This window comes from Anopheles coustani, chromosome 2 (assembly GCF_943734705.1).
Source record: "Anopheles coustani chromosome 2, idAnoCousDA_361_x.2, whole genome shotgun sequence".
In the NCBI taxonomy this organism is placed as follows: domain Eukaryota; kingdom Metazoa; phylum Arthropoda; class Insecta; order Diptera; family Culicidae; genus Anopheles; species Anopheles coustani.
In genome coordinates, this window is record NC_071289.1 from 89602518 (window position 1) to 89628707 (window position 26190).

Genomic DNA, 26190 nt, shown 5'->3' on the forward strand with positions numbered 1-26190 from the left:
CCGTGAAAGTATTCCGTCTATCTCGATTGTTCGCGAGAAAACGTCAGCTGAGCGAACGACGGGTTGAAAGAGCAAGGTAAGTGTTTGGCCCGGATAGGTCTAAGCTGTGCCAGCATCCCAGACAGGCAACGGCTAGCTGCATCAAACAACCAAAAAAAAAAAAAAGGAAAAAGAAAAAGTCAACCTCCATCATCACCGTCAACTCCTCCATCCTCCGTATCCTTATCATCTGCTACGACTTAAACGACTTCAAGAGTCGAACGGTTCCTGGCGTGGATATTCCGTGCGTCACCGGTATTTTGGATGCGAGCCCGAGATAAAAATCATCCCACCCGACGGATGAACTTCAGGTCGATGTGTTTTTTTTTTTATTTACCTTCCCTCCCGTTTGATATCCACCAAGGCAAGGAGGATGGGAACATTTCTTTTTTTCACATTTCATCCACTTCGCACGGAACTGGCAGGCACAAGTTCGGAGTGAAATGAATTAAGGAAAACCTCCACCGCTACGACGCCGCCCGGTGGGAGTACGAAGGGGAAGACTGACTTTTCCTGACGCTGGTAGAGGGGCGTAGGGGTGGGGTAAAATGACGCCGTGAAAAATTTATTTCAATTTGCTTCCGTGTGTTCAGCTGCTCGCACTCTCTTATCTTATCACTGTCAGATCCTTGCAGGTTGCCTTTGCCTTTTCCTTCGTCTAGCCGTTTTTGTTTTATTTCCAGTTTCGTCCAACACTGCGCTTCAGTTTTTCTACGCCTCACTCGTTCCTTCACCAAGTGTGCCGAGTGTGAAACTTCCGCTCGACTGCGTGTGACCTTCTCAATGAAAATTTTCCTATTTTAAGGGATCTACTTTAACGCCGCTGCATGGAGTGGAGATGCACTTGGGGTGGGAAAACACGGGAAAAAAATAGAATGGAAGGAAAATGAAGAAAAATACCCAATTCATTAACGAGTGACATTAACATATTTTTGCTCTATCGCGAAATCGCGCCCCATGTCGGCTGATTGGCGCACAATGCTGACTTGGGATGTTTTGTTTTGTTTTTGCCTGCCGGAAGATCTTTTTCAGGCCGGGGTGGAAATCGAGCAGAAAAATTCCACCCCGAAAACTGTTCAAGATTTGCCACGGGGGAAACTCGCCCAGCGGGAGGTTGTGCGAGCGAGGGGGAGAGTGAGAGAAAAATCTCCCCACCCATGAACCACCTAGGGCACTTAGAGGTTTGAGGATGAGCTAACTGTTGATCCGCTCCGTGCGGATGAATTGGCCTCCGTCGGACGTCGACCGTCCAGGCCGTCGTCTTCGTCTAATTGAGTTACGGTGAGGAGAGTCTGACAGTTTTGACAAATTATTTAAAGATTCTGTCGTAGGCTACTTCCGCCGGCGGGAGTAAGATTAATTGGAGTATTACGTATCTTTTCGACTGATAAACAAACCGAACTGAGGAAGCACTAGCAGGATTGCACTTAAGCAGGGCTTACAAACATTGACTTCTTGGACGAGCGTTTAGTTTTTTGACCCACAAATCTCATTAAAAGTATGTTTAAAATAATCCTTTTAAAATGTCATCAATCTTAATTGATTCCGCAATCAAAGGATGCTGTAGAGACGTTACTTCCGTAATGTTTAATATTCGTATTTAATGAGTGATTTTAAATGTTTGTAAAGAACCCATTACGAAAGCAAACGTGTTCCCGAATGGAGTCCGCTGTGACATGGAACGGAAACTATCAAAACAAAAACACTCAAAAAGACTTCATTATCCTAGGATCACGTCGTGAGTACACATCCTTCGGTTCTAGCGACGGCATGTTCATTAAAGACAAATTTTACAATCAATTAAATAATCCATACTATCGCGGCCGCTTAGGTCCTTCCTCAAGCCATCTTCCGAACGACGGCACGTCAAAGGCGTATCGCTTCTCAAACCGAGTTGAGGTTGCAATAATCCTATATTGATGAGTCGTTCGGTTGGGTGGGTTGGAGCTAGCAAAATCCAACATCCGTTCGTTACACCATGGTGACTGTACAGACATCGTTTTTCGTTTGCCAAAAGGGAAGGGACTTCCTTCTACCACCTACTTCATCTTGGGGATGCTGAACCCTTAAAACTGGTCCGAGAACCGAGCGCCAAGTTACTGATAATGCGGCAATGTGACACCGGTTCTCATTATTCACCGACAGGTCCCCGCTCCGCTTTTGGAAAGGCGGGCCGCCCTTTGGGTACAAGTAATTAAAATTGGCTTCGTTAGTGTGAAACCTCACCCGTCGAAATCTATCCGCCGCCGGATGAGTGTTACTCGGCCCGGAGAATGGCTACAGGTACAACACACACAAGGGCAGGGGAGCATCATCAGACGTGAGTAAAAGCCATCGTCACCATCGTTACCGCAGCACATAAGTGGTACCGCAGTATCACCTCACATAATAAGTATGATGTGATGATTATTTTCGTACAAACTTTGCTCCCTCTAACTCTGTCGGGATGGAAGGGTGACGGCAAGGCTGCGGCGGTGGACAGTGTTTCAGGTGGTAAAATATTTACCGAAATCCCGAAAACCGAAGCATACCGAAACACTCGGGTCTGATCCTCATCAATTCGAGGAAAACGCCCCATCATCTTGTAGTACCGGGTTTGCTTCGAGCGGGTGGATGGAAAAGCGATACCTGCTTAAGCCGTTGCTGGCCTAATCCCAGCAAACCGGTGCAACTTCTTGCCGACACCGAGGAGTCGGTACCGACCGGGTTCTGAGAGATTGGCTGAGAGTTTGTCTTCACACGTGCCCTGCACGTGACGCATCCCATTAAATCTTCATCACTGTTTGTTTTGCGCCGTCCCGGAAACACCTCCTTAAGGGGGTCGGATAACCTTCCCTTGCCCCGGCTGCGGACTGGCATGGATTCGTTTTACATCGTTATCGCAAACGGAACGCAACGAACACCTGCGGCCGAAAGCTTTCATGTTCCAGGTTTCACCGCACACAGCTTCCGAGGGGGGGAACGGGAACTTTAACGGGCGAAGTGAGTTGTCTTTCACTTTCAATTTACTGGCAGCTCTGCTCTGAAGGCTTTCGCTTCTCGTCCTGATTTTAGTTCATCCGACATACCGTTTCGCGATCAATTTTAATCATCGCTGGTTGGTGAAACTTTGCGTTCTCGAACCGGGTCGCTAACTCGCCCGGTGAGCCTAAGTAAACCCGATCCCCGTTATCGCATCCCCATTTTGGGGATGCTGCTTTGATCCTCATCCATTATGAACGCCCCACGCATGCATCGAACGCGGGATGGGCACTCGCATTTTCGCCCTCCAAAAACCTATAAAGACGCACTTCGGTTGTGGCACCGGTATGGACCGCACCAGCATTCCCTGATGACAATCGAATTATGGAGCGTTCGAAAAATGCCCCACAGGGAACCCGTTGCGAGCGAACTTTCCAGTGCACTCCGGTCAGGACCGCACCGTGTACAGCACCAATGTATCCCTCGATGTTCTGACGGGTCGGGGAATTATTATGTTTAAGTGCTTCGGCCTTCGGAAGCGCCATTCCCGGTGCGACAATACCGACGACGACGACGACGACGTCCGCGCCGTTGACGATGATGCACATCACAACGATGATGATCATGACACTGATGATGATGAGGAAGATGATAATGCGGCGCAAGGGTAGCGCCACCACGGGGAAAATTATTATCGGATTATCGCATAATCGCTTGCTTTGTCATTTAATGCGGGGATGGCGCACGGTTTTGGAGGGGCAAACATTCGGGAAATGCTTCGGATGCCTGCTGCGATGCGATACCGCTCTCTGCGAGTGCATAAAATGGGTTAATTTTGATGGGTAAATTTTGTGCACACAGTGGAGTGAACGCGACTGAAGGCAAGGTCGTACTCTCGCTGATGGCCTGATATCAGAGACCCCTTCTCGTGAGATCCTTATCGCGCCGGGATCGTCCGGTGTCATTATGTTAGGGCAAAGATAATGCAAAGGTTTGTTGTCCGTGTTAATCTAGCTTCAATGTTTGCAATTAATGTGCTGAATATAGGATGCACTTTGCATTTGAGTAATGCTCTGACGAAGAGTTTGTTCTGATATTTCCGAGCTATACTAAAGGTTAAATTAAATCTACGTAGGGTTTTGGACTGAGACTAATTTAAAAATGAAAATTTGTAAATATGTATTTAAATTTAGTTAACAGCTGTGCTATCACTTTGCTTTTTTGCTTTGCTTGCAATTTGTATTCAGAAACTACAGAATGTTTTACACATTCATTCAATGCAAGTTCATTTACGATAAGTTTATCTAATACAATCTTCGTCAGTATGTGTCGTGATCTCACGGATTATTTCTCCATTTCAATATATTTCAACTTCCAAATTCAACTACTTGTTTCATTTTCACTATCCACTCTCGTCAAATTCAATCACAAGACTGATGGTTCAACCCGTTCCGTTTTTCAATGTCTACTTAGTTCCATCTTTTTCCATCTGCAGATCTATCTCGGTTCAGTAGTAGGCCATCGCTCTTCTAATTTTTGTTGCCAACTATCTAGCGATTAAATTCATTTTTAATTTTTCGTTGCCTCGCATTCAAAATTCATTCGTTTATCAATTCGTTCATTATTACTATTTTTCTAATTATTCATCTAGCTCGGCTCAATCCCTACAGTTTACAAATTCGTTTTGCTTACCATTCGCTAAGAGTGCGTTTAGAAGCTTTAATTCAAGTATGAAAACAATCGTTTCTTTTTCACTCGGATACTTAGTTGATAAAATGATAAAAATAGTACAATTTACCATTCTATTGAAAAATGCTGACAAGACGGTCTCATAAAAGGCATTGTTAAGCTTTTTACTTCTGTGTTTGATGATGAAAAAACAAATTGTCAAACGTGAATGTTTCGTCAGCGCATAGTTCAATGAAACCGTTTCTCGCGACGATAGAAAATGATTCCTCCCAAATTAAATACCAAACGCTTTCTGCTTATTCGTAAAGGAGTATTCGATACACAAAACCGATCTGAATGGCACCGTAAGTCATTTGCAACAAATTAACAACCGAAGCCATTTATCACAGATCACGTCAGATTCGTTTCGCCGAAATCAAGCAAATGGTCCGCTTGTCGCTGTATGCTGTTGCCCCAGCGATGGTTCACCGTCTCTGCTGCCAAATTCGCATTCGTCGATTGCCCTGGATTCGATTTATTCCCAGCTAATCCTGCGATAAAAATCAAACAATAATCAACCGAACCGGAGGGGGGCGATGGGAAGGGGGAGACAGTTGGCCCGCAGCCGAAGAAACACTCAACTGTTGCTGTACTTACATGGCACCGACGTACAGGGCGTCCCGGTCCTCGTCCATGTAGAACGTGCGGTAGTAGAATTTTCCGCACTGGAACTCGCGTACGTGATCTGCAAGCAAAGTTTGTGGGGAGGAAAAAGAAGAACCGAGTAAGAAACACTGTTTAGATAACGTGGAAGGACGGAAGGGAATCGATTGTTTTTTACTGACTCTGAAAATAATGCGAACGTTACCGCCTAGAAGGGGGTTACGAAGGGGACCCGCGGGGTTGTAGAGCTCGAAAAAAGGAGAAAAAAACATACATACACACACAACAAATAAAACACGAACGGTAGAGACTAATGTAGCGCCAAAAAAGGGAAAAATAACTCCGCAACTGGCTTTGTTTGGGATTTAGCATCGCTTTGTTTTGGGTTTGTGTTTTAAGAAGACTCATTTTTGTCTCTTTCTGTCTTTCTGACTTTGATGGGAGGGGGTGCTCCGAGAGGCACTACGGTTATTCGAGGATCCATTTGCAGCATGAGTGCGACTGTAGCTTTCGTACGTGCACTACGAGGAGCAAGCACCGGGCGATGGAGAGAGGATAAGAGATTTTTTTTTCACAATCCAACGGACGTGTCCAAATCCTCCCGAAAAGCTTTACAAAAACTGAAAAAATAAATAAAACGGCATATCCAGAGCGAACCGGTCAGAGACGGCAGAGCCAAAATGGACCAACAAAGAAGGCACATAGGAGAGAAAAAAGGAATAGCTAGTGAAAGCGGCGAAATATTTGATTTTCCATGCAAATGTATTCATTCTTCCAGCAGTTTTATGCCGTCTGCCTGGACAAGGGGGAGGATGATGATGGGTGGAAGAGTGCACATCCTTGCTGCAGCACAGCATCTTGCGTGCCCCGGCCCCGGGAAAACCGCTTTCCCTGCCTAGCGGTGTGCGGTAATGGTTGAGTGTTTACATTCTGTCTGCATGGACCTCGCTCGAAGCATATTCCGCGCGTACTGCACTGGCGATGCTTTTTCAGACGTGAAAAAGAAAGACGCAGAGAGTCGGGTAGGCCAACCCGCCTTCCTACCAACCCCCCCTAACACCCCCAGGGCGAAATGGAAAATCGGTCGATTTGATAAAAGCCCGCCAAATGGAACGTGAGCGAAAGTGAAGCTATTTTTGATTCGATTGCTCGAACGCATTTTTATGCTCAACCTGACCGACCCTTAGCATTCAACTAGATTGGCCTCGTGCGCTCGCGTTTCACCCGTGGTGGGAGGAGGGGGGAGTTTTCCTTCTTTGCCGTTTCAGTTTGCGCTCGTTTTCCGACCACTTTGTGACCCAATGAATATATTGAGTTTATCTAAATGATCGATATGCGACGAGTCTCGAGCGCAAAGGCGGTCGGAGAAAGCAAAAAAAAAGAAAAGAAAAAAGAAAAAAAAATGGGAACAAAACGAATAACCAAGCATGCCCACAAAACCGGCCGAAGTGAAAGTGCAAATAGAACCGCGGAGGTAAAACATTATGCAAAATGCGTACCGTAAAACGGCCTGATGGATGGATGTTTGGGAACGTTTATTCTGTTTGCCTCGACGGATTCGGGACACTGTTCTGCGTCGATGGGATTTTGAACGATCCTGGCCAATCGGAAAACGCTTTATATTATGCGCTTGAGTGATGGATGTTTTTCAATTGTACATTCACCGTAGAAGATAATTAAGGGAATATGATTGAAGGTTTAGTGAATGGTGTGCTTGTGAATTGAACGATGATCTGTAGATTTGATTTGCAAGCAACGAATCATATTTATGGATTACGGCGTCTAACCTATTGTCATTCGTATTGAAATGTAGAATATTTAGATGGGATCAAACAAGAACGCATTGCTTAATGGCCAAAAGTGGGCCAACGCACAAAGTGCAATAGTTGATCGATGCTTGCGATATCGTGTTGTTTACGCAACGTTGCCTTTTCCGCGGTGGCTTTCAGATTTTTTTGTAAAATTATTTACTCTAAAAAATCAAACCCCAACCGATTCAAGGATCGAACGATTCTCGGGTTTCCGGAACGGAGTTCGGAACCTTCAAAAGGGTTCGTTGCGGGCGCTTCGTCAGAAATTTATTGTACCAAAAAGGCTGCCCGCGAACTGCGGAACTCCGGAACTTCCCCTCCGGATAATATGTGCTGCCCTTTTTTATGCCGAACGTTGCGGCCAAATCCCCAAAGCACCTAAGAAGCCTCGCCAAATCCTTTCGGCATGTGGAGAGTTCATGTTTCAATCGAAAATTCGAGCCCCTTTCAGCCATCCCCATCCCACGAGCAGGCAAGCTGGCAAATTTGCTTTCGCACATATGGATCTCAACGGTGCCCCTGATCCGGTTTGAAGCTCGTGCGGAACTTTTGCGTCGAATGGCCACCGCTGGAAATATCTAACATTCTGCGGGATCCGCTCGGGTGTTATGCCGCTTGGAAGATGGTGAACGAAGCAAAGAAGAACACGATGCCAACGATATGAATGGCATGAGGTCTTTTTTCTCTCTCTCCCTCTCTCAAAAAGATCGATAAAGGACGCCAAAGAGTGAACCAAAAATAGGCGCGTCGGAAATATTTCACGCTCTGGGAATTAAGAGAGTTGTTAACTTTCGTTACGTTTTCATACGTCAACGAACCGATTGAAGTGGAAGGTGAGGCGATCTAATTCGGTATTTATTTACTTTCATTCCGACTTTGCTTTCAGCTTGGCAAAAACAGACCAAACAAGTTGATAATACCATCAAAATATGTGGGTTCTTGAGTTTTGTAATTCAGATTAAGGGATATGAGGCTAGATTTTCTGTTTTCTGAAGATTTTTGACATTATGTTTGATGTGATTGACTTGAAATAAATTAATTATATTTCTATTTAATATTGTTATGACTATATTGACACATTTCGACTTTAATTGACTGTCTTTGTCTTTTTTAGACATCTTGTTATGAGACAATTTAGAGTAGTACTATAATAAAAAAGCTACCTTTCCAACATCCACCATCTAACATTCTTTTTAATATTGTTTTAAATTAGTACACGGTTTACTGTGGACCGATATGAAATTTACGTAATCCAGACACATTTCGGCTTTAATTAGCTATTTGTGTATTTTTTAGACCAAAATCTTCTTCATATCTTTCTCTTAAAGTTGTTAGTAGACAATTTAGAGTAGTACTATAATAAAAAAGCTACCTTTCCAACATTCACCATATAACATCCTATTTAAAATTATTTTTAATTCGTATACGGTTTACTTTTGACCGATATGAAATTTACGTAATCCAGACACATTTCGACTTTAATTAACTGTCTTTGTATTTTCTAGACAAAACTCTTCTCCATATTTTTCTCTTAAAGTTGTCATAAGACAATTTAGAGTAGTACTATAATAAAAAAGCTACCTTTTCAACATCCACCACAAGCTTATAATCATTTGTCTCAATTGTGTCACAAAAATGCTCAAGAAATGCACCCTCCCTGCGCCGGAGCGTGTCGCCTTCGATGGGGATGATGTTTATCGATGTTCAACATGCACCGTACAACATTTATCGTTCAACATCATCCAACGTTCGCTTCGCTTCCTGCCGCTGCCCTTGGCCTCCCGGGGCTTGGGTCACGACTCGGGGCACCAATTTAACCCGAAGACACACAGAGAAAACGGATGGATCATTTTGACTGCGCCTGTCACACCTGAGGACCTATAAACTGTTTCCAGCGTGACCCGGTTTCCGGCTGCTCGCCATTTTCCCAGCCAGCTGCCATGTGTCAGGAGCAGGCCCGGGCCAAAACTAGTCAACCGTGCCGTGTCGTTTCTCGGGCCCAGGAGTTTGCTACAGTTTCCCCCGGTTCGCCAACCCAATCAAGAGGAGTCGATGTTACTGGTTCCCTTCTGCTTCACTTCACCCGCAGCTAGCTCGGTCGAAGCGGGAGCACCCAGCGTGCTGAAGCGGCGCATAAATCAACTCCATTTCAATAGATTCCCCATTAATCATTTTCCAATTGCGGTTGGCCAACGACGGCCAACTTCGTGTGCGAGGTGATACGCCGAGGATGGAGCGAAGGAAGGGAAGCGAGAGGGAGAGATCGTGACTGAAATCTGTTAACAAAACACCTACAGCTACAAGCGCACGGCGCCCCATCGAGGAAAAAGCTTCCAGGCATTTGCGTGCACCAGGGACCGAACGTGTGTTTGTGCGGAACCGGAACAATGGCTGGATGTGCGAATCGATTCCATGTCACATTTTTATGCTTGATAGAGATAAAATAAATGGCGTTGAATAAATCACGCATTCGGTGTCTAATTATAGGCGCCAGCAATAGATAGAGCGTTTTTTTTTTAAATGTGTGTGCATTACGTTGTCTTCGATGGCCGCAATCGTTTTATTTAAAGTAAACGATTTTATCAGAGGTATTATGATGCGGGGAAAAAAAAACCTTCCATTTACCATCACTTTATATGGTGGTGCCATATTTAAAACCAATCAAGCGGGTGGAGGCGCCTGGTAGATTGTACAATTTTCTTCCCAATCGAAACCATTTCCGGGCAAACGGTGGAGTTGAGGCCCGAGAAATGAAGCCGGAAAAAAGTAACATCCACTGCAAAAGAGGACATACATCTTTTTCAACCCTCTTTCTGCATGCCCGTAATGGTTGGCGGGTATTTTTCTCCCCCCATTCGGCCTTATGCCAAAGCGAACGCAACCGAAGACGCATAAATCTTATTGGCAGTTCACAAATGGTCTCACTCAGACCGAATCGAGACATGGAGTTTTACCTTCCCCTCCGGTTTGAAGTAGCTGGAGCCGATTCGGTTCAACATTATGTTACACATGTAGCGTGAAGAACACGGGCCAGAAGGAAGCTGCCAATGAAAAACGGAGAGGCTTATCCTACGAAATGTTGTCTTTAAAAAGGTAGGTGAGTCTGACAAGCAGACGAGACTAGTTTCCGGCAAACCTAGACAACGGGTTTGTTTGACTTCCGAAACCACGCCTAGGAGGAAGTTTTCTAGGGACATAATGTTGACTCCAATGGACATTAGAAAATAAAGTTGCGTTTTATATTTCTTACATTTTTTAACAAAAAACTAGCAAATGGATTAACTTAGTAGTTAAACATTTTGGCTCATCTATTTATTGCCCACCATTATCGAAAAACACCTGCATGATTTCAAATGGAAAATCACTGTACACTTACTCAACTTCACTGCGAATCCCAGAGGACCTTTTTCAGACTTTTATAAGTACCCTTAAATCTTTATCCTTCATCCCAACTGTCTAAAGTAGCCCCATTAAAGCTGGTCTCGGACCGAGGAGTATGGGAGTCTATGCGGGTGGATCTGGTGAATAGGTGACGGGGAATGAAATTTTACTGTGCGTGAAGAGGGAAAACTATTGCGATAAATTTAAAGGCGACCCGGTTGACTGCCTCGAGATCGCTGGTATTGTTTTTGTCCTTCCCTGTGGTTTAAGGGAAGTTGTGGAATATCTAGTTGCTGTTTGAAAAATACAGAACATCATTCTTGCAGATAAACATCTCGGGCGGATAAAAACTTTCGTTCCAACACACTCGCACAATCTATGCACCCTCGAATACTTAATCAGATTCGTTCGTAAATGGGGAGCAGTAATAAAAACGAGCTACGAGTATCAGTGAGACAAATCAATACAATCGTTTCTTTTTGTGAAAGCAAACATTCGCCCAGGGAAGACAGCCGTGAAAAGGGGTGCGTTATGGATCAGAGGAACTTGCCGAAACCATGTCGATAAACATAAAACACTAGCTGAAATGATCCGCGACGTGTTCGGAAAAACACCCATTTGCAATCCATTCGGTGCGCCAGGCGAACGGGATGGAAGGAAATGAACGATGAGACTTCCGTTGTTTTCGGTAAAGAAAATGATTTCGAAGGAGAGAGTGTTTCCCACCGGGCAGGTCGGTCATTTCTTAGTCATGGCCATTTTTCCAGCGAACGAACTGTTGTACACGGAGGTACGGTAATGAATAAGACATCACTTGTTCGTTAGCCCCCCCCGTTAGAAATGGTTTGGCGATCGATCGACGGTGTGATAAATCTTTCTCGCCATGTGGCCAGAAGCGCAGCCAACACCCCCCCCCCCCCCCCACCTCCCCCGCCCCAAACCGGCAAAACCAATATCCATTACTCACCTTTATTGCGCTGGAAGAAAGTTCGAGCGCGAATGCCGACACCTCCCGCCGCGAGTCGGCTCATTTGAAGCCGGTCACCTGCGGTCACCGGTGTTGGTGGTGGGGTGGACTGATTATGGAGGATGCAGAAAGCTGGTGCGTGCGAAATGGAGATCGGGAAAAAGATTTGTGATCGACGACGCTAATCATGCGAAATTAGTTCCTTCAATGATTAGCTGCTCGGCTCCGAACGAGGTGTCGGAGTGCAGAAAGTCTGAGCGGGTGATTTGCACGTAATGGCGCGGCCAGTCTGTCGAAGCTTATTGCGTGGGAAGCGACTGACTACACGGACCCACGGTTGGAGTTCTGCACAATGTATGAAAGTCTAGAAAAAAAAAACGAAACGATTTTTGCTTCACCAAACAACGCAAACAGTTTCCTCCAGCGGAGGAGGCACGCTGTACCGGTCATCTTCGACAGCCGACGCAGCGCAAACGCATAAATCACCTCCCGGTGCAATAACTCTATTAACCGCCCTGCCGTTTAGCACCGCCTCCCCCTCCCACGCCTTCCGTGAGGGCATCATTATTGCAAGGTTATGTTGTTTTTCCGCTCCAAATGGTCGCCTGGGGCGGTGGAGGTGTCGAACAGAATCCGACACACACACACTAATACACAAACACTAACAAACCAATGCAGCAACACGACTAGTATGGGCAGCCTTTTTTTCCCCCACCTTTATTGGCCCCCTTTGTTGGTGCTTGCCACCCAGTTAGCCTCACATTTTCCGGGCCTTCATGGAATTGGAACAATGTGTGGTTAGTGCTCGGTCACGCTGCGGACGGGATGGCCTTGGTACCGGAAAATGTTCAACCATTACCACGCGCGCACACACGTGGAACGAAGCACAAACACTAGAACCTCTATCTCCTGCCGGGTATGAACATTAGAAGTTCTCTTCGATATTGATGTTGTATTAATGTGCTCTACGTTGTGGAAGCTTTTGCGGCAGTTATTTTCAAATTAAATGTATACCGTTACTTGACGAGCCTGGTGCTTGCCGGAAATACTATACACTTTATACAGGAAGCAATTCCACTGAATGACAGTTGCAAACTACCGCCTGTCACTGGAAGCAACTAAATTCCCACAATGTACTATAGCATTGCACACGGATGGCCGGACCTGCACGATAAGGCAAAACCGGTTGTGTTTTAAGTTTTCCCAACATTTTTCCCCCACCTTCCACATGGCTTTCCTAAGCACCAGAAGGAATGCGGTTTTCTTTTCCCACTTCCTTTTATTTACACATCCCGTGCGAAGGAAACATTTGGAGGGATTAAAAACCAACGGTCATGGAAAATGGAAACATCTGTTGGAAAAGTAGCAAAACAAGATGAACCGGCACAAACAGAACAAACTAGGAAGGAAAAATACAACAATAAAAAAAAACTCATGCCGTCGTTAGACCCTCACGTTTTAACTTCTTCAACAGAAAGTCCCCACGCCCATCTCATACTGAAGGAAAATAAAGAAAGGTTTCGTTTCTATTATTACTCGGAGTTGCAGCGACGTTTCTTGGTTTGCAGCTAGTAATTGTAGTGTAATCATATACATCGTGAAACGATCTCCAGTTCTTGCTAAACCGTAGCGTAACCTAAACCGCGGAAGACACCGTTGGAAACTGCATCTCCACGGTTCCCGTCAGCTGCTGCAGTTTGGGCTGGGAGCGCACTAGGGGAAACCCGGTTGGTGGTGGTGTTTAAGGAAACAGTGTACACCGCTCAGGATATGTTCTGACAACGGTTCCGACTTCCGACCGCAGGCTGTCACGCTGGCTGTGAACCGAGCCCCGAAGCGCCGGGGCAGGAGAAAGCATAAGACGGGCGCCACTCTTGGCAATGGAAATAACAGCTCCACTCTGGCGGTGGACGGCCAAAACGAATGAATGCTTGACACGCAAACTTCTTTTCCGGCAGTCGGAACTCGGTGGCGTCTCTTTACATCGTCGTTCTCAAAGCACGACGAAGCAGTGGTAAGCAAAATAAATTTTAAAAATACTTCCCACCGCTAGGAGATAAGCTCTAAGATCCCGGGTGGACCGACTGCTGGGTGCATTATGCTGCTGCTGGGACCCACGGGCCGGGCCACTACGGGTCACTGCGTCATTAGGAAAATTAAAATTCCTTCCTATGGTCGCCATTTTCCCACCACCCAACACTAACATCCACCTTCCCGGAGGTTTGGAAGGGAAAAACAGAGAGGTGACAGCAACCCGTTAATTAAATTGTTGATCGTTTCTGTCCGTTAATTGTCTGCTGAATAAATAATCGCTTTAAAACGGCGAACAAGGCGCAAAAGTTGATGGCAAAGGAGAAACGAGTAAAGGAAGAAAAAGAAGAATCAAGAAAAAGAAACCTCCACCCGGGAGCTTGTCCTGCGAATGGCATTTACAAGTAATAGTACTACGACTCGAACCACCGGCGGGCCACGCGATGTCGCGCGCTCGACCTGTTTAGTAGTTGGATTAATAATTCAAACTCTCACCAGCTTTACAATTTCCCCACCACCACCACCACCCTCTGCCACCGCCTTCGACTCCGGACCTGCGGTCGGGATTAGTTGAGCTGTCATGTCGAAAGTTGAAACTTATCCGCGAGGCTCAACGTTGGACGACAAGTGGCTTTCGGGCTGGGTTGGGGAAGGGAACAGCGGCGTCGGGCGGGCAAATAGCTACAAAATGATAGACTATGCATTTTTGAGCGCTTCGCGTCTACCGCCGGTGTTGTTCCATTGTTATTTTGTCGCTGTTTGATGTACAATTTGTTGCCCGGCAAGCCGTGTTTTGCACCATAATTTTGTTTTCTAACAAGCACAGCGCCAGTGCTAGGGGAGGTTTGTCGAGGGAGTGGAAAACAAAAGGTAGTGGAAATTGTATTCGTGCAATCGTTCGACAAGTTCCGGGCAACAGTTTCCTCGGTTGTTTTTGATAGTGATAAAAATTGTTTTCAAATCGATTGTAATTTTCGGTAATGCTTTTGAAGGCTATGTTATTGAAAAAAATATGTTGAAAGTGAATGTTAAATTTTTCATCTCGGACTCTTCAGAAAATCGAACAAATAAGTGTTAAATAAATTTCAACAACTGGTACAACTTTTACCCAACGTGATTCACAATTCAAATAATACGTCTCACTAACCGTTCATTAGAAAGTGTCTGCTTTTTCTCGGACGTTCACGATCTTCTCCGCCCAATAAAGTTCCCTCCATTTCTTGCCCTTCTTTTGCTCGCTTTATGGAGTGAGTGTCACGCAAAATGTTCTAACGGACCCGTGATTGGAAAAATTTGCGAGCGAGCGATTTTACAATGCCCTTCTGCGATGAGTTCGGGACTAGAAAGGCGCACCGGTGTCCTCCATACTTTGTGCAAAGTAAACGAAAACAGCTCCACACCATCGCTTCTGTAGATCCTTTGGTGGATCGGTCGGTGTGTGTGCATACAAAGCAAAATGCAGTGCCGAAGCGCATGGTGGCCTGGGAGGTTGCACTCACCCACACGCACGGAAATAAACGGAAAGACACACACGGAACGGGAAGTGCACCGTAATTCAGCCCACTGTGAAGGCAAATGGTTCCAGCGTAACGTTAGTGCTCGCCTTTTTATTGCAACTAATTGCTGCGTTGTATTATCGTCCCGTACATACGTTGGCCCATTTTCAATGGGAAAGTAAGAGTGGGGGGGCGGGCGGGGAAAATCCAGAACCGAGCACGTTAGCACGTAACCCAGGATTAATCAACGGTATCTAGGAGGTTTGAGATTTCGCTTTTATTGGATGACTTTAAGCCATCGAACGCTGGAGCAAGCAAGCGGATTGTGGGAAGGGCACAAACAGGAATATAGGGCACGAAGAGGCACCACCAACCAAGTGGCAAACGGGGCGATGTTTTATGCAAAAGAGAAGAACAAAAAAACCCACGACCCTTACCACTTGCCAGCCATGCGTTTGGAAAAGGGGTTTACTGCGATTGTAAGTTTATGGCTTTCGGTGCGCCCCGCTGTGTGGATCGCTTTCAAACTTATCTACTAATTGCATTCGGCATCTACAAACGCATTCGGTTCTTGTAGTTAACGAGAAGGAGCAGGGCCGCGTAGGGTTCCAACGAAAATGTGCAAAAGGACGGCTGGCACCAGCAAAACCTAATGAGATGCCAGAAATAAAACCCCCTCACGTTTGTCGGCCACGGTGCAAGAGCTAAACAAGGAGAATTAAGACGACAGTAACCCGGTTCGGTTGGAGTTGTAAATAACTCGATGGCATGATTTTAGCAGTACTAAGGGAGGAGGTGGAGGAAAAACACCTAGCGATCGTGTGTAACACACTGCTGCGGAAACTTGTGTGACAGTATCTTATCGGAGTGCTTATTAATTTAAACATGTTAAACATGCTAAACGACACAACGATATATCTAATTACTGTAAGGACTGAAGAGAATATGTAAAATTAACCCTGTCACAACCAAGGGAAATATTTTTTCCAACTGCAAAACTCGTTACTGTTTGTTCAACTATTAGCAAAACGATACTTTTGAAACGAAACATCAAAGAAAACATTATGTCAAAGGCGGTAAATGTCTTTCATGAACGAATAAACAATAAAGAACTATCAAAATTAATTGCTCCAAAACCAAACCATTCGTGCGGTCAACCAACAACAAAAACTTAGTATTTGAAAAGTTTATTACACTTGATGAATTTATTTTTTTTATTATAAATGGCTAAGATCTTTTATTTCTAGAATTTTAAATATGGAATTTGTGTTGGAAAGCAAATAAAAGAAATTCCGATATCATAACTATACTCGTCATTTATTTATTTTTTTGTTCAAAGGGAAAATTTTTTCCCATGAAGTTATATAAAACCTACCCAGACAGCTAGGTTTTTCTGGTGATATTCTTTTATTTTAGACCCCAAATAGCGAAAATTTGGTGTTGTATTGCCAATTTTAGTCTTGAATAGCTTATGGTCCTGAAAGGGGTTAAATCACATCCAATGATAGAATGTATTTGCTGCAATAAATTTACAAACAAATGTCAAATTGAAAGTTTTACTCAAACTCAGATAAATTTCAGATAGTGATAGTTCTCCAGTTTCTTGATAATCCCCGAATTCGTAGCTAAGAATTCTTTGTGTGAGATTTCTGTGAAACAGTTTTCCATAACTTTTATACAAATTACTAGCCCTGGCAATATACAAACAACAACTTGATACGGAGAAGAAAAAAGTCAGGAGATAAATAATTACCCAGAAATTTCCCAACCACCTCAAAGGAGAATCGTCAACGAACCAGAAAGTTACTCAACCACCCCGGCACGCTGTTCGTTATTGCTGGCTCGCGGTTGCCGTGCAGCGCATGCTAGGAAAACAAACTTTTCAAATTAGCTTCCAATCAAGGCAAAAAAAAAAACATACGCCCCGTTCCGAGGAGTTCAGTGGTGGCGGAATAAGATGTTCCATCGATCGATCCATCCCCCGAGGGGGGGGAGCGGAAAAAGTTTTCGCGTGCATGCCAAGAAAATGCCACGCAAAATCGGGAATCGATTGCGAAGCGAAGGACGAAGCCCGAAATTAGTGTTTCGATCGTTGAAGGTTTTCCCCCCAAAAGCAGAAGGGCGTAAGAAAAGCGCACACACTTGCAGGCTAATTTCATTAATCTGCGAGCGTTTATCGTCAAACTTACCACCGCTGGCGTCTGCGGGCTATTTGGGCGTTGTTTTTAATTTCTGGTGTTCTTTTCTTTTTCAATGCTGATGCCCGACAAAGTGCCTCGCTTCGCCTAACACCCGTGTTGCCGATTACACTTAAGGAGGCATCAATTTTCACTTCAAAAGACGGGCCCTCATATCGATCGGTTGGCGAAACGGCGAGTCGTGGGGGGAAAAATCGACCACTCCCACCACCATAATGATTCATTTTCGCTAAACGCGAACGCGCGTAATGAGCTGGCACAATTTGGCCACCGCGCGCCTTAAATTTCACTGGCCGGCGATGGTGGAAAAAGGCCTCCGTGGAAACTTGCTGATTGCTGGCAGTGTGCAATTACGCGCAAATGAGTTGAAATTTGAGACGGCTGAGGCAAACCATCTCGACAGAGTTTAAAACCCTTTCGACTACTTTTTTGCCCATTTAAAACGGAGAACGGCTTGTTGAATGTTGCGCAAAACGGGGAAGAGGGAGCGAGCGGAAGGAAAAGGTTCAGCTCAGATCGTAGGAAAGTATATTTTCTTTATCAGCTTCATTAGCATGAAATGCTTTGACCTTTGACGAGGAAAATGATAGCAACAAAACAAACAGCGAGGACGAAAGGAAAAACTTTGGTAGCTCCCTTTTGCAAAAAAGAAAAACCTTTCCAATTTCGTCTCATTTGAAATAAATGGGAAAAACGATACATTGAGACCTTTCTGGGAGGAGTTCAGGGAAGAAGAATAGAATTGAAAAAAGCACTACCATGAGCCCTCGGTCCCGGAATCAATAAATATTTTGTTTTGTTTTGTTTATTCAATTTCAACGTCCTCCTTTTTTTAAGCCTTCACCTCATCTTTCACCATCCACAGGCTCTCTCACATGCTGAAGATGGTACACGGCCGAACGCTGGAAGCCTTCCAAGGGTATTTGATAGCAAATTTTCCGATTCGAGCAAAGCCCCGGGTCAGCCGAGCGCCCAATTGTTCACAACGTTTCAAGGAAGGGAAACAAGAATTGGTCGCCAAAAAGGAAGCCCATCCGACGGAACAAAAAAAACTCCTGAGCGAAAGAATTGGACTTTTCCAGCTGCCTTTCCAATTGAACCAAGTTGATTCGCTTTCCGGGCTTTGCCGTGACACATCCGGGTACTCTCGATTTGATTGTTGCGCAAGCTACTGCGACCAGCTTCCGCTGCCGACCCCGGGATGGAAGATGAAGCGGGCGAGAAAAATGTCATAATACCGGCAACGACTTTGGCAACGAGTTTTGCCCCGCCGGAGGGGAGGAAGCGGGGCGGGGCCGGTCGAATAAAGCCAATGGCACGGATGAACATACACGAGAACACGCTGATGCCCCCGGACAGCGACACATTGGACAGCGGACCAGAAAGCCCCTGAAAATGACCCTTGAAATCCAATTTCGCCTAATTTTATTATGATTTTTGTTGTATTGTTACCCATTCGAAATGTGTCGTACGAGTTTATTTCGGATTGCGCTTCCGGTCGTCTCCTCCCGGGGTTGCCACGACACCTCCCGGGTCGACAGACAGCGCACATGCTTTGTAAAAAAGGATGGGGCCCCGTTTTCTTGGGCTTAGCGAAAGCCTCTCGGAAGGAAGCTGGCGAAAAGTGCCAACTGGCCAACTAGCCGAAGAATAATGGCTGGAGAAAGGAAGCAGAAGAAAAACAGCTAACATGGAGGTAAACTACAAAATTTGATCCGGAAAGCGAGCGAGATTACTTGGGCCCCGAGAGTAAATTCAATCAAATGTGGAAAGTATGACTGTATCGAATCTACGCGGCCTTGGAGCCGAAGGAATCGAGCCCCGGGCGGTTCGGCAGTGCTCGGTTTTGATTGGATTTTTATTCAACGCGTTAGCGCACGTCTGGAGATCATGTTGAGATTTAAACGTCATCACGAGGGGGTGGGGTGCGGCAACTAACCATACGGAGTCCGCCATTTTCCGGACTGCGAACATTAAGAGCTTTATTGTGTCACTAAGAGAGAATGATACCCTTTTTTATTTCTCCAGACAGAGCCCATGAACATAACGATGAACCGTATCAATGCCTGAATATAGCGGGGAATTAGTTGTTTGCAAGTCTCCACTATAACCACGATTAGAGCCGAGAGCAATGAATTCCTGGAGCTCATCAAAAAATTGTCCTCTTTCTTCTGAGAAGAAAATGATGATACAACGAGTAACAGACAGCTATTACATATAATGCGTGTGGACTAGAGTTGTGTAAATCTGATGCAGATTCATGAATCGGAATGAATCTCTGTCTTATAAGGGATTCATGAATCTTTCGTCGAGAGATTCATGAATCCCAAAGACACACTACTGATGAAATGTCACAAGCCAAAAATAGGTTGAGGGACCTCTTGTTTTTCTTGGTCTCATTGTTCACGCCTATGAAAGAATCGGGGAGATTCATGACAAATCCATGAAAGATTCATGAAGATTCATTAAGACTTCAAAAGATTCATTAAGCTTAGAAGATTCGAATTCGATAAGATTCATGAATCCATCGGAATGAATTTTAGGTGAAAGATTCATATGAATGAATCTCGCCAAAGGATTCATTAAGCACAACACTATAGTGGCTTGGATAATGCAACCAATAAAAAAAGAGGTCCTTCAACCCAATTTTGGCTGGTGACTTTTCATCTGTTGGTGTGTCTTCAGGCTTCATTAATCTCTCAAAAAAAAAAGAGATTCACGAATCCCTTATAAGGCAGAGATTCATTCAGATTTATAAATCTGAATCAGATTTACACAACTCTAGTGTGGAGAGAACTTCAACTCAATAAAGCGAAGCAAATTCTTTCAGATTGGTGATACCAATTGTGATATCCTCTACTTTCACACATATACTCACAGTTCACAGTTCAACAAGCCTTCCATAACCTTCTTTATTCATGATCCAATTCATACTGACTGTCGCTACGCGCTCTCACTCATATCGAGGATCCCACACCAATGTAAATTGAAATAAAATTGAAGTATTCATTGTGAAACAGTGAGTAATATCTTTCCAAACAAACTTCTCAAACCACGAAAAAGTTTGTTTTCATGTTTCATTTCTTTATGTATCGCTCCCGAAATATTTGCTTTCTTAGTTTTCCTAATCGTTTATTCCAGTAAATCCCAAATCGGTATTGGCTTTTCCATCATCTCCACTCCGATCTCCGTTCTATCATTTTCGACACGGCGCACGCAGGCTCGAATTAATTACTGCCAGGGCCCGAGACCGAAGTTGGTTGGTTTCCGGAGAAAAGTTTTGCAATACGACCCTACTGTTGTGAGTCCCAGTTCTTTGGCCAACGTCAGCAGATCCCAGTGGTTCGATAATTTAGAAACAGTTTTCCCACTCATTAACCAATACCACTATGACACGTTCGATAGCACCACGGCCACCATGAGTCGTGCCCATCATTCACTGGACGGGCCACACACAAAACAAAAAGAAACAAAAGGGAAGACTCCAGTCAGCCCATCCCGGACGGCAAGGCCTGACGAAAACTTTATCATCTTCGCCCGGAATAAGCTGACTCGGTAAAAACCACCGGGATAGCTAGCTTCCCCGAGGGAGCTTCCAGTCGGAGCATGGCAACGAACGACTCCAGACCGCAGTGTTTTACTTTTTTGCGAACCAGCGTCTGTCAATGGCTGTCAGAGCTGCAACTTTTGCCTATCGAGCGAAGAACCCCTTGCTGCAGCTTCCGTGCGCAAGCTTGGGTCAAGAAAATCGGATTTGAACGAACGCGCGAAGGGGCAGATAGGAAAAAAATATATACTCATCGAAGGGGTATATTCCTAATCCAATAAAATCCGGCTTAATTAGATAATGGAGAAAAGTAGTTTGACCGATCCCCCACACCGCCGGATCTAAAGGTCTCCCAAAGGGTCTCCCATCGGCCTGGTAACCGGGTTGGCATTATCGCAGGGATCTCCGGGAGCTCGGGGGAGCAGATGGTAAAGGCGCTGGGGGAGACATAATAGGAGTTATAATTTCTTATGCCGCTTGTGCTCCGCTTTTTGCCACCATTTCCAAAGGACTTGAGGTGGTTAAGTTGGTCACTGTTTCACCGCGCTTCCGAGAGGGCGGGGAAAGCCGGTGGGAAATGGTATCCAAGTCTGGGACGGTTACGAGTCCATCGTCGACGTTATGATAAAGTATGAATGGGGAAAGTGACGGCAAAAACCAGTGCTCGGGTTTTCCATCGAAAAGCTCGAGGTTCTAACCATTTCCAGAAAAACTAACTGCTCTACCATTAAGACGCAAAAACCCGGTCGAAGAAAATGTGAATGTGCAATGGTTTTTCACGATCCGCTTGTGCTCTTTCTTCTCTTCAACGTCGATCCACAAGACATTCCGGAGATGCAGCCTCCTTAAAGCAAAGAAAGCATAATCAATGATATTACCCGAACATTTGCGCTTCAGCAAACGGATGTTGCGAGGAAGTCGGTTTCGCTTTAATGTCCAGTTCTCCGAAAGAAAATCGAAAGAATATGCGTACCGGAAGTGGAATGGTACTCTGTGCATCTTGTCCTTTTTTGCTCCACCACCCAAACTACCATTTATTCTGGAAGAAGACAAATTTCGTTTCCATTTCGTTCGTGTTGCGGGAATCGAACGAGAACGAATAAAATGGCCACCGAAGAAGCCGTAATAGTTGCGAGAGCAAAAACTAACTACACTTCACCGCGCGTATGGTACTTTGTGTGTGTGTGTGTGTGTGTGTGTGCGAGGACGCGACTTTTCTTCGGGGAGTACTTTTCGTTCCTTTTTGTGCAGATCTCTCGTCTGTGATCCATTGAAACGGATAGTAAAAAAAAGAAAGCTTCGTCGAAGCGCACTCAACGATTTCGAAGCGAATAAACATAGAGAGGGAGAGAGGGAGAGAAAGATAACGAGGTGGATGCGATTGGAAAAACGCACATTGCAGCCCATCATATGGTACGGTGCTGGTAGCGATTTTCCAACCGTACAAAGAAAGAGAATCAAACCGGCAAGGATCTGATCCGGATCGGAGGTAAAATCCCACCCAACGAAAGCAACGTTGAAGTACTTTCCAATATTTCTTTTATCCTAGCGAGCGGAAACCGGGAAAAAGGAACTTCGCCCTGGTCCTTTTATGCCCTTTTTTCCTAAACCGGTTCTAAAAGCGCGTCCGCCAGGGTGAATGGGTTTTCGATTTGGCGCGCTGCCCACCCGAAGAATTCCTGGGGCAAAAGGATTCGATCGCTCGTGACAGTGCACACGCGGAGGACACATTATGGGCCAACTTCCGGCCTTTCACGTTGCGGGGACAGTGAAGTGGATAAATGGGGTGGGGAGAGCTCGGGTTTGAGGTCGCTTGCAGTTCGCTGCACAAACTCTCGTCCCTCGATGGGGAGTTTTTCGATTGTTTGGCAAACAGCTTCGTTCACGGTTCTGCATCCATGCGAACACAATTGGCCTTCGTGTTTTTAAAGGAGCTTTGTTCCAGATGCCGCGATAAAGGGTGGGGAATATAAGCTACCCGTTAGGATTTTCGTTGCGAGTGTGCATAGTGCATCGCAAAGGGATGATTTTTGTGTAAATGATTTACGGGCACAATAAAGCACCGGTTGGGCGTATCCGAAGGTTATTAAATACCCATTTTTACAGTTTTTTCAACCCACCGATGTGATGATTGCTTGGATGTTTTTCTCCAAAGCCATACCAACTCCATGGTACGTGTGTCGTATCCATTAGCGAGATTCGAAAAGAAGATTTCAAGCATTAGTTAAATTGATTCCGCTACACGAAATGGCATTCAATGAAATTTAATCTTCATCCAATTCCCATTCGCCAGCACTCTCCAACACGAGCGGAGGATAAATACAAAAAAAAATTCGAATGCATTTCCTACACTTTGGACACGTTCCAGGGTTCCACCATCGCGTGGATGTGTCACCATCCTGTTCCGGGTGGCGAAACTTAATCGTTAAACCAGTCGGAAGTGCAAACAGTTTTTCATTTGCATAATTCATCTCCTTCAAAATCGATGATTTTTCCATTAAGGGTTATCCCTTTCCATGGGGCGGAATCTAACCTCGCGCGTCAGCGAATTGCGAAAAGATCGCATCCCATCGACAACGACCGGGGAAGGCGAGTCGGTTTGCAAAACAAATGTATAATGCAGTATCGTTTTCATCGGTATTTCATCCTCCCGGCGTCCTTAGCGGGCAGTGCGTCATCCCTGCCACCAAGGCAGGGCTCCCAATCACGATGGCCTCGGTGTGTGGCGAGGTTTCACTCAAGTCCTTATCCAAACATCACACACCCGCACTCACACCCAGCGAAGATTTTTCCGGAGCATCTCGAATCAATTTGTAAAACCTCCATTCGGTTTCTTGTTCTGTTTTTTTTTTTATTCTCGCTAACTGTTCGAGTGGAAAATCTCATCGAAAACGGAAGCACCTTTCTCGCCCGCCACCATCCCGATTGACGCTACTCGGCGGGCAAAAACTGGGATGGATTTGGATGCACGTTGAAGGAGCGTTCAGAACCAGGGAAAGCGATAGAGTGGAAGAAAACAAAAAACACGGTATACTAAAAAAGGATTTCCCAGCACGCCGCTCGCTCGGCACAGCGGAGGGCGGTTGTTTGCGGGCTGACACCCAACTGGGAATGGAAATCACCGACCGTCGAAAGTGCCGTACGAGTGTGAATGGAAAGTAACGGGCGACGAATGTGAACGGAGGACGACCAGCAACAATCAGCATGGATGAGTAGGAAGGAAAATAAGTAAACAACAACATCCAAAACACGTCTTTAAACTCAATGTCACTCCGTGTGATAACGGAACAGGGTTGGCGGGAGGATGGTAATGCTGGGTGGAAATGAGAAAATCCTTCAATTCAAACCAAATATCGGATCCGTGCCCGGGATGGATATGGTCCCGTACAATCGAAACCGGAGTGAAAGGAAGACAGGTGGCTGGCAAGTGGGAAAACATGTGTGTACATAAACATTTACAAAGTGCGAAATTTCTTGTTGCCAATTCTTCGTTCATTCGCTGCCGTACCAACATTTCCTTCCTTGCTTCGTCGACTATGCAGATAGAAACCGAACTTTTTTTTTTGTTTTTGGTGTGTGTGTGTGTTGATTTTCAATCTACAGTTTTGTTTACTCTCGAACAGATTTGGTGGAGCAAAACAAAATCCCCCCTCGCTTTTCGGTGCTATTTTCGGGTTGCACGCGAAAGACAGAAAAGGCTTCAATAGACGATAAGAGGCTCTTTCCGCCCGATCATGGGACGTTTGGTTTGATTTGTATGGATTTTGTTGTCACATTAGAGGCACGGTGAGTTTGTTTCTTGCATGTGTGTAGAGTTTAATAGAAAGTTAATAGAAACAAACGTAAGGAATGAATACAAAACAAAATTTCATGAAATTATAAATCGTTGTTAAAAACCGCTATTTTAACAAAAAAGGTTTCAGGTGTATGTTTTTATAACAAGAAAAAGTTTCAGTCTCACCAAAAACTAAAGCAAGAGAAAGAAAGGCCGATAAAAGTAGAGAGCAACTGGAAATACGATGAACGACCGACGAAAACGATGTGCCTGCCTGTTTCGAGCTAACGACTATGGTAAGTCACGCTAAGGCATCGGGAAACACGGCCCGAAATGGGAATATCAGGTGTTTACATCAATTTCCCATTGAATGGAAATTGAATCGTCCGTGCACCGGAAGCGGAAAAAGCGAAACCTAAACCTACCGGACGGGAAGCACCCGCCCGGCTAGCAAAGGATCGGCATCGTGAGAAAGAAAGACTGGTGAAATGGTGAAAAAGGACCAACGAGCTGTACTGCGGATGGCGGTGGCTCTTGGCAAAAGTGACCTTCCTTCCGCGAGCCGGAAAAGCAAGCCGCTCGAGCGCATGCATGTGTCGTTTTGGGGTGTGTTTGCCTTATTTATGCCGTTTCCATTGCAGAACCGGTATCTAAAATGGAGCATCCTTTCCGAGTAGGCAGCCAAGTGTCCGGGTGCATTTTGTAGGAGGTGTGATTCGTTTCGGTTCCCATGCAACCAGCCAACCATTTTCCGGCAGCACAGGGTGTAAAGCTTCGGGCTTTTGTGGCCTGGTCCCGTTTTCGCGTTCCGCGATGATTCGTAGCTTTCTGCTCGGCCTTGAAGGGTAGGCTGCCGAGTTCGCTAAATGCTTGCTGGAGTGGGCACTCAATTTATGAAAATTTCATCGATTTGATTTTGTAACGTGGCATAAACTTCGCTTTTGTGCTGCAAAGGAATGCATAAGTGCTATCTCTTCAGTAGTTTTCCACAGAATCGACTTGCCGAATTGAAGGATCCTCATCGCAAGCTCATTTGATGAAATGCTCACGAGTGAACAAACACTTCAGGTTTTCATTCATTGGCTTAAAAAGCAGCTAAACTCCTCCCTCTTATGCAAATGATAATCCTTTGAATTAATTTACTTAAAGCGATTTCAGATCGGAGTTAAAGTCTCAGTATTATGACCCTTCTTAATCTGATATTTGTTTGAACAGTATGTTAGTTTTGAACTACCAATTACGTTAAAAAAAATTTGATCAATGTAAACTTAGCGACAAAACTGTTACCAGTTAATTGCAATTCACCTAATTCTTTCCAATGAAATTTGTTTCCCACGGTTTTTCGTCACACTGTCTGCATAGTAAGCATGTATAAAGTTTTCCTTTGCAGTACCGAGCTGGCTTCATAAGTTTCTGCAAGTGGCTGAACGAACCGAACGAACAAATGAACTTATTCGATGTATGTACAAGTTTTGTCATTTCTGTTGTCAAACTAATAATTGATATGTCACACGATTAATATTTGAAAAAAGTTTGGTTTTTCCTCCCAAACGAAACACATTCTTGCACGTTCGAAAGTTCTGCCTACGCAAGAGCAACATTGTGGCGTAGAATGCACAGTGCCTTCGAACTGGGTCATGGAAATTGCAACCG

At 45.0% G+C, this 26190-nt stretch overlaps 1 protein-coding gene across 1 annotated transcript in view; it reads right to left on the minus strand.

The window, feature by feature from the left end:
- Nucleotides 1-26190, minus strand: part of LOC131261841 (semaphorin-2A-like) — a 71330-nt gene that overhangs the window by 28698 nt on the left and 16442 nt on the right. Inside the window, exon 2 of the mRNA XM_058263682.1 lies at nt 5326-5413. Coding sequence (XP_058119665.1) covers nt 5326-5413 — 88 coding nt within the window. The remainder of the gene's footprint in view (nt 1-5325; nt 5414-26190) is intronic.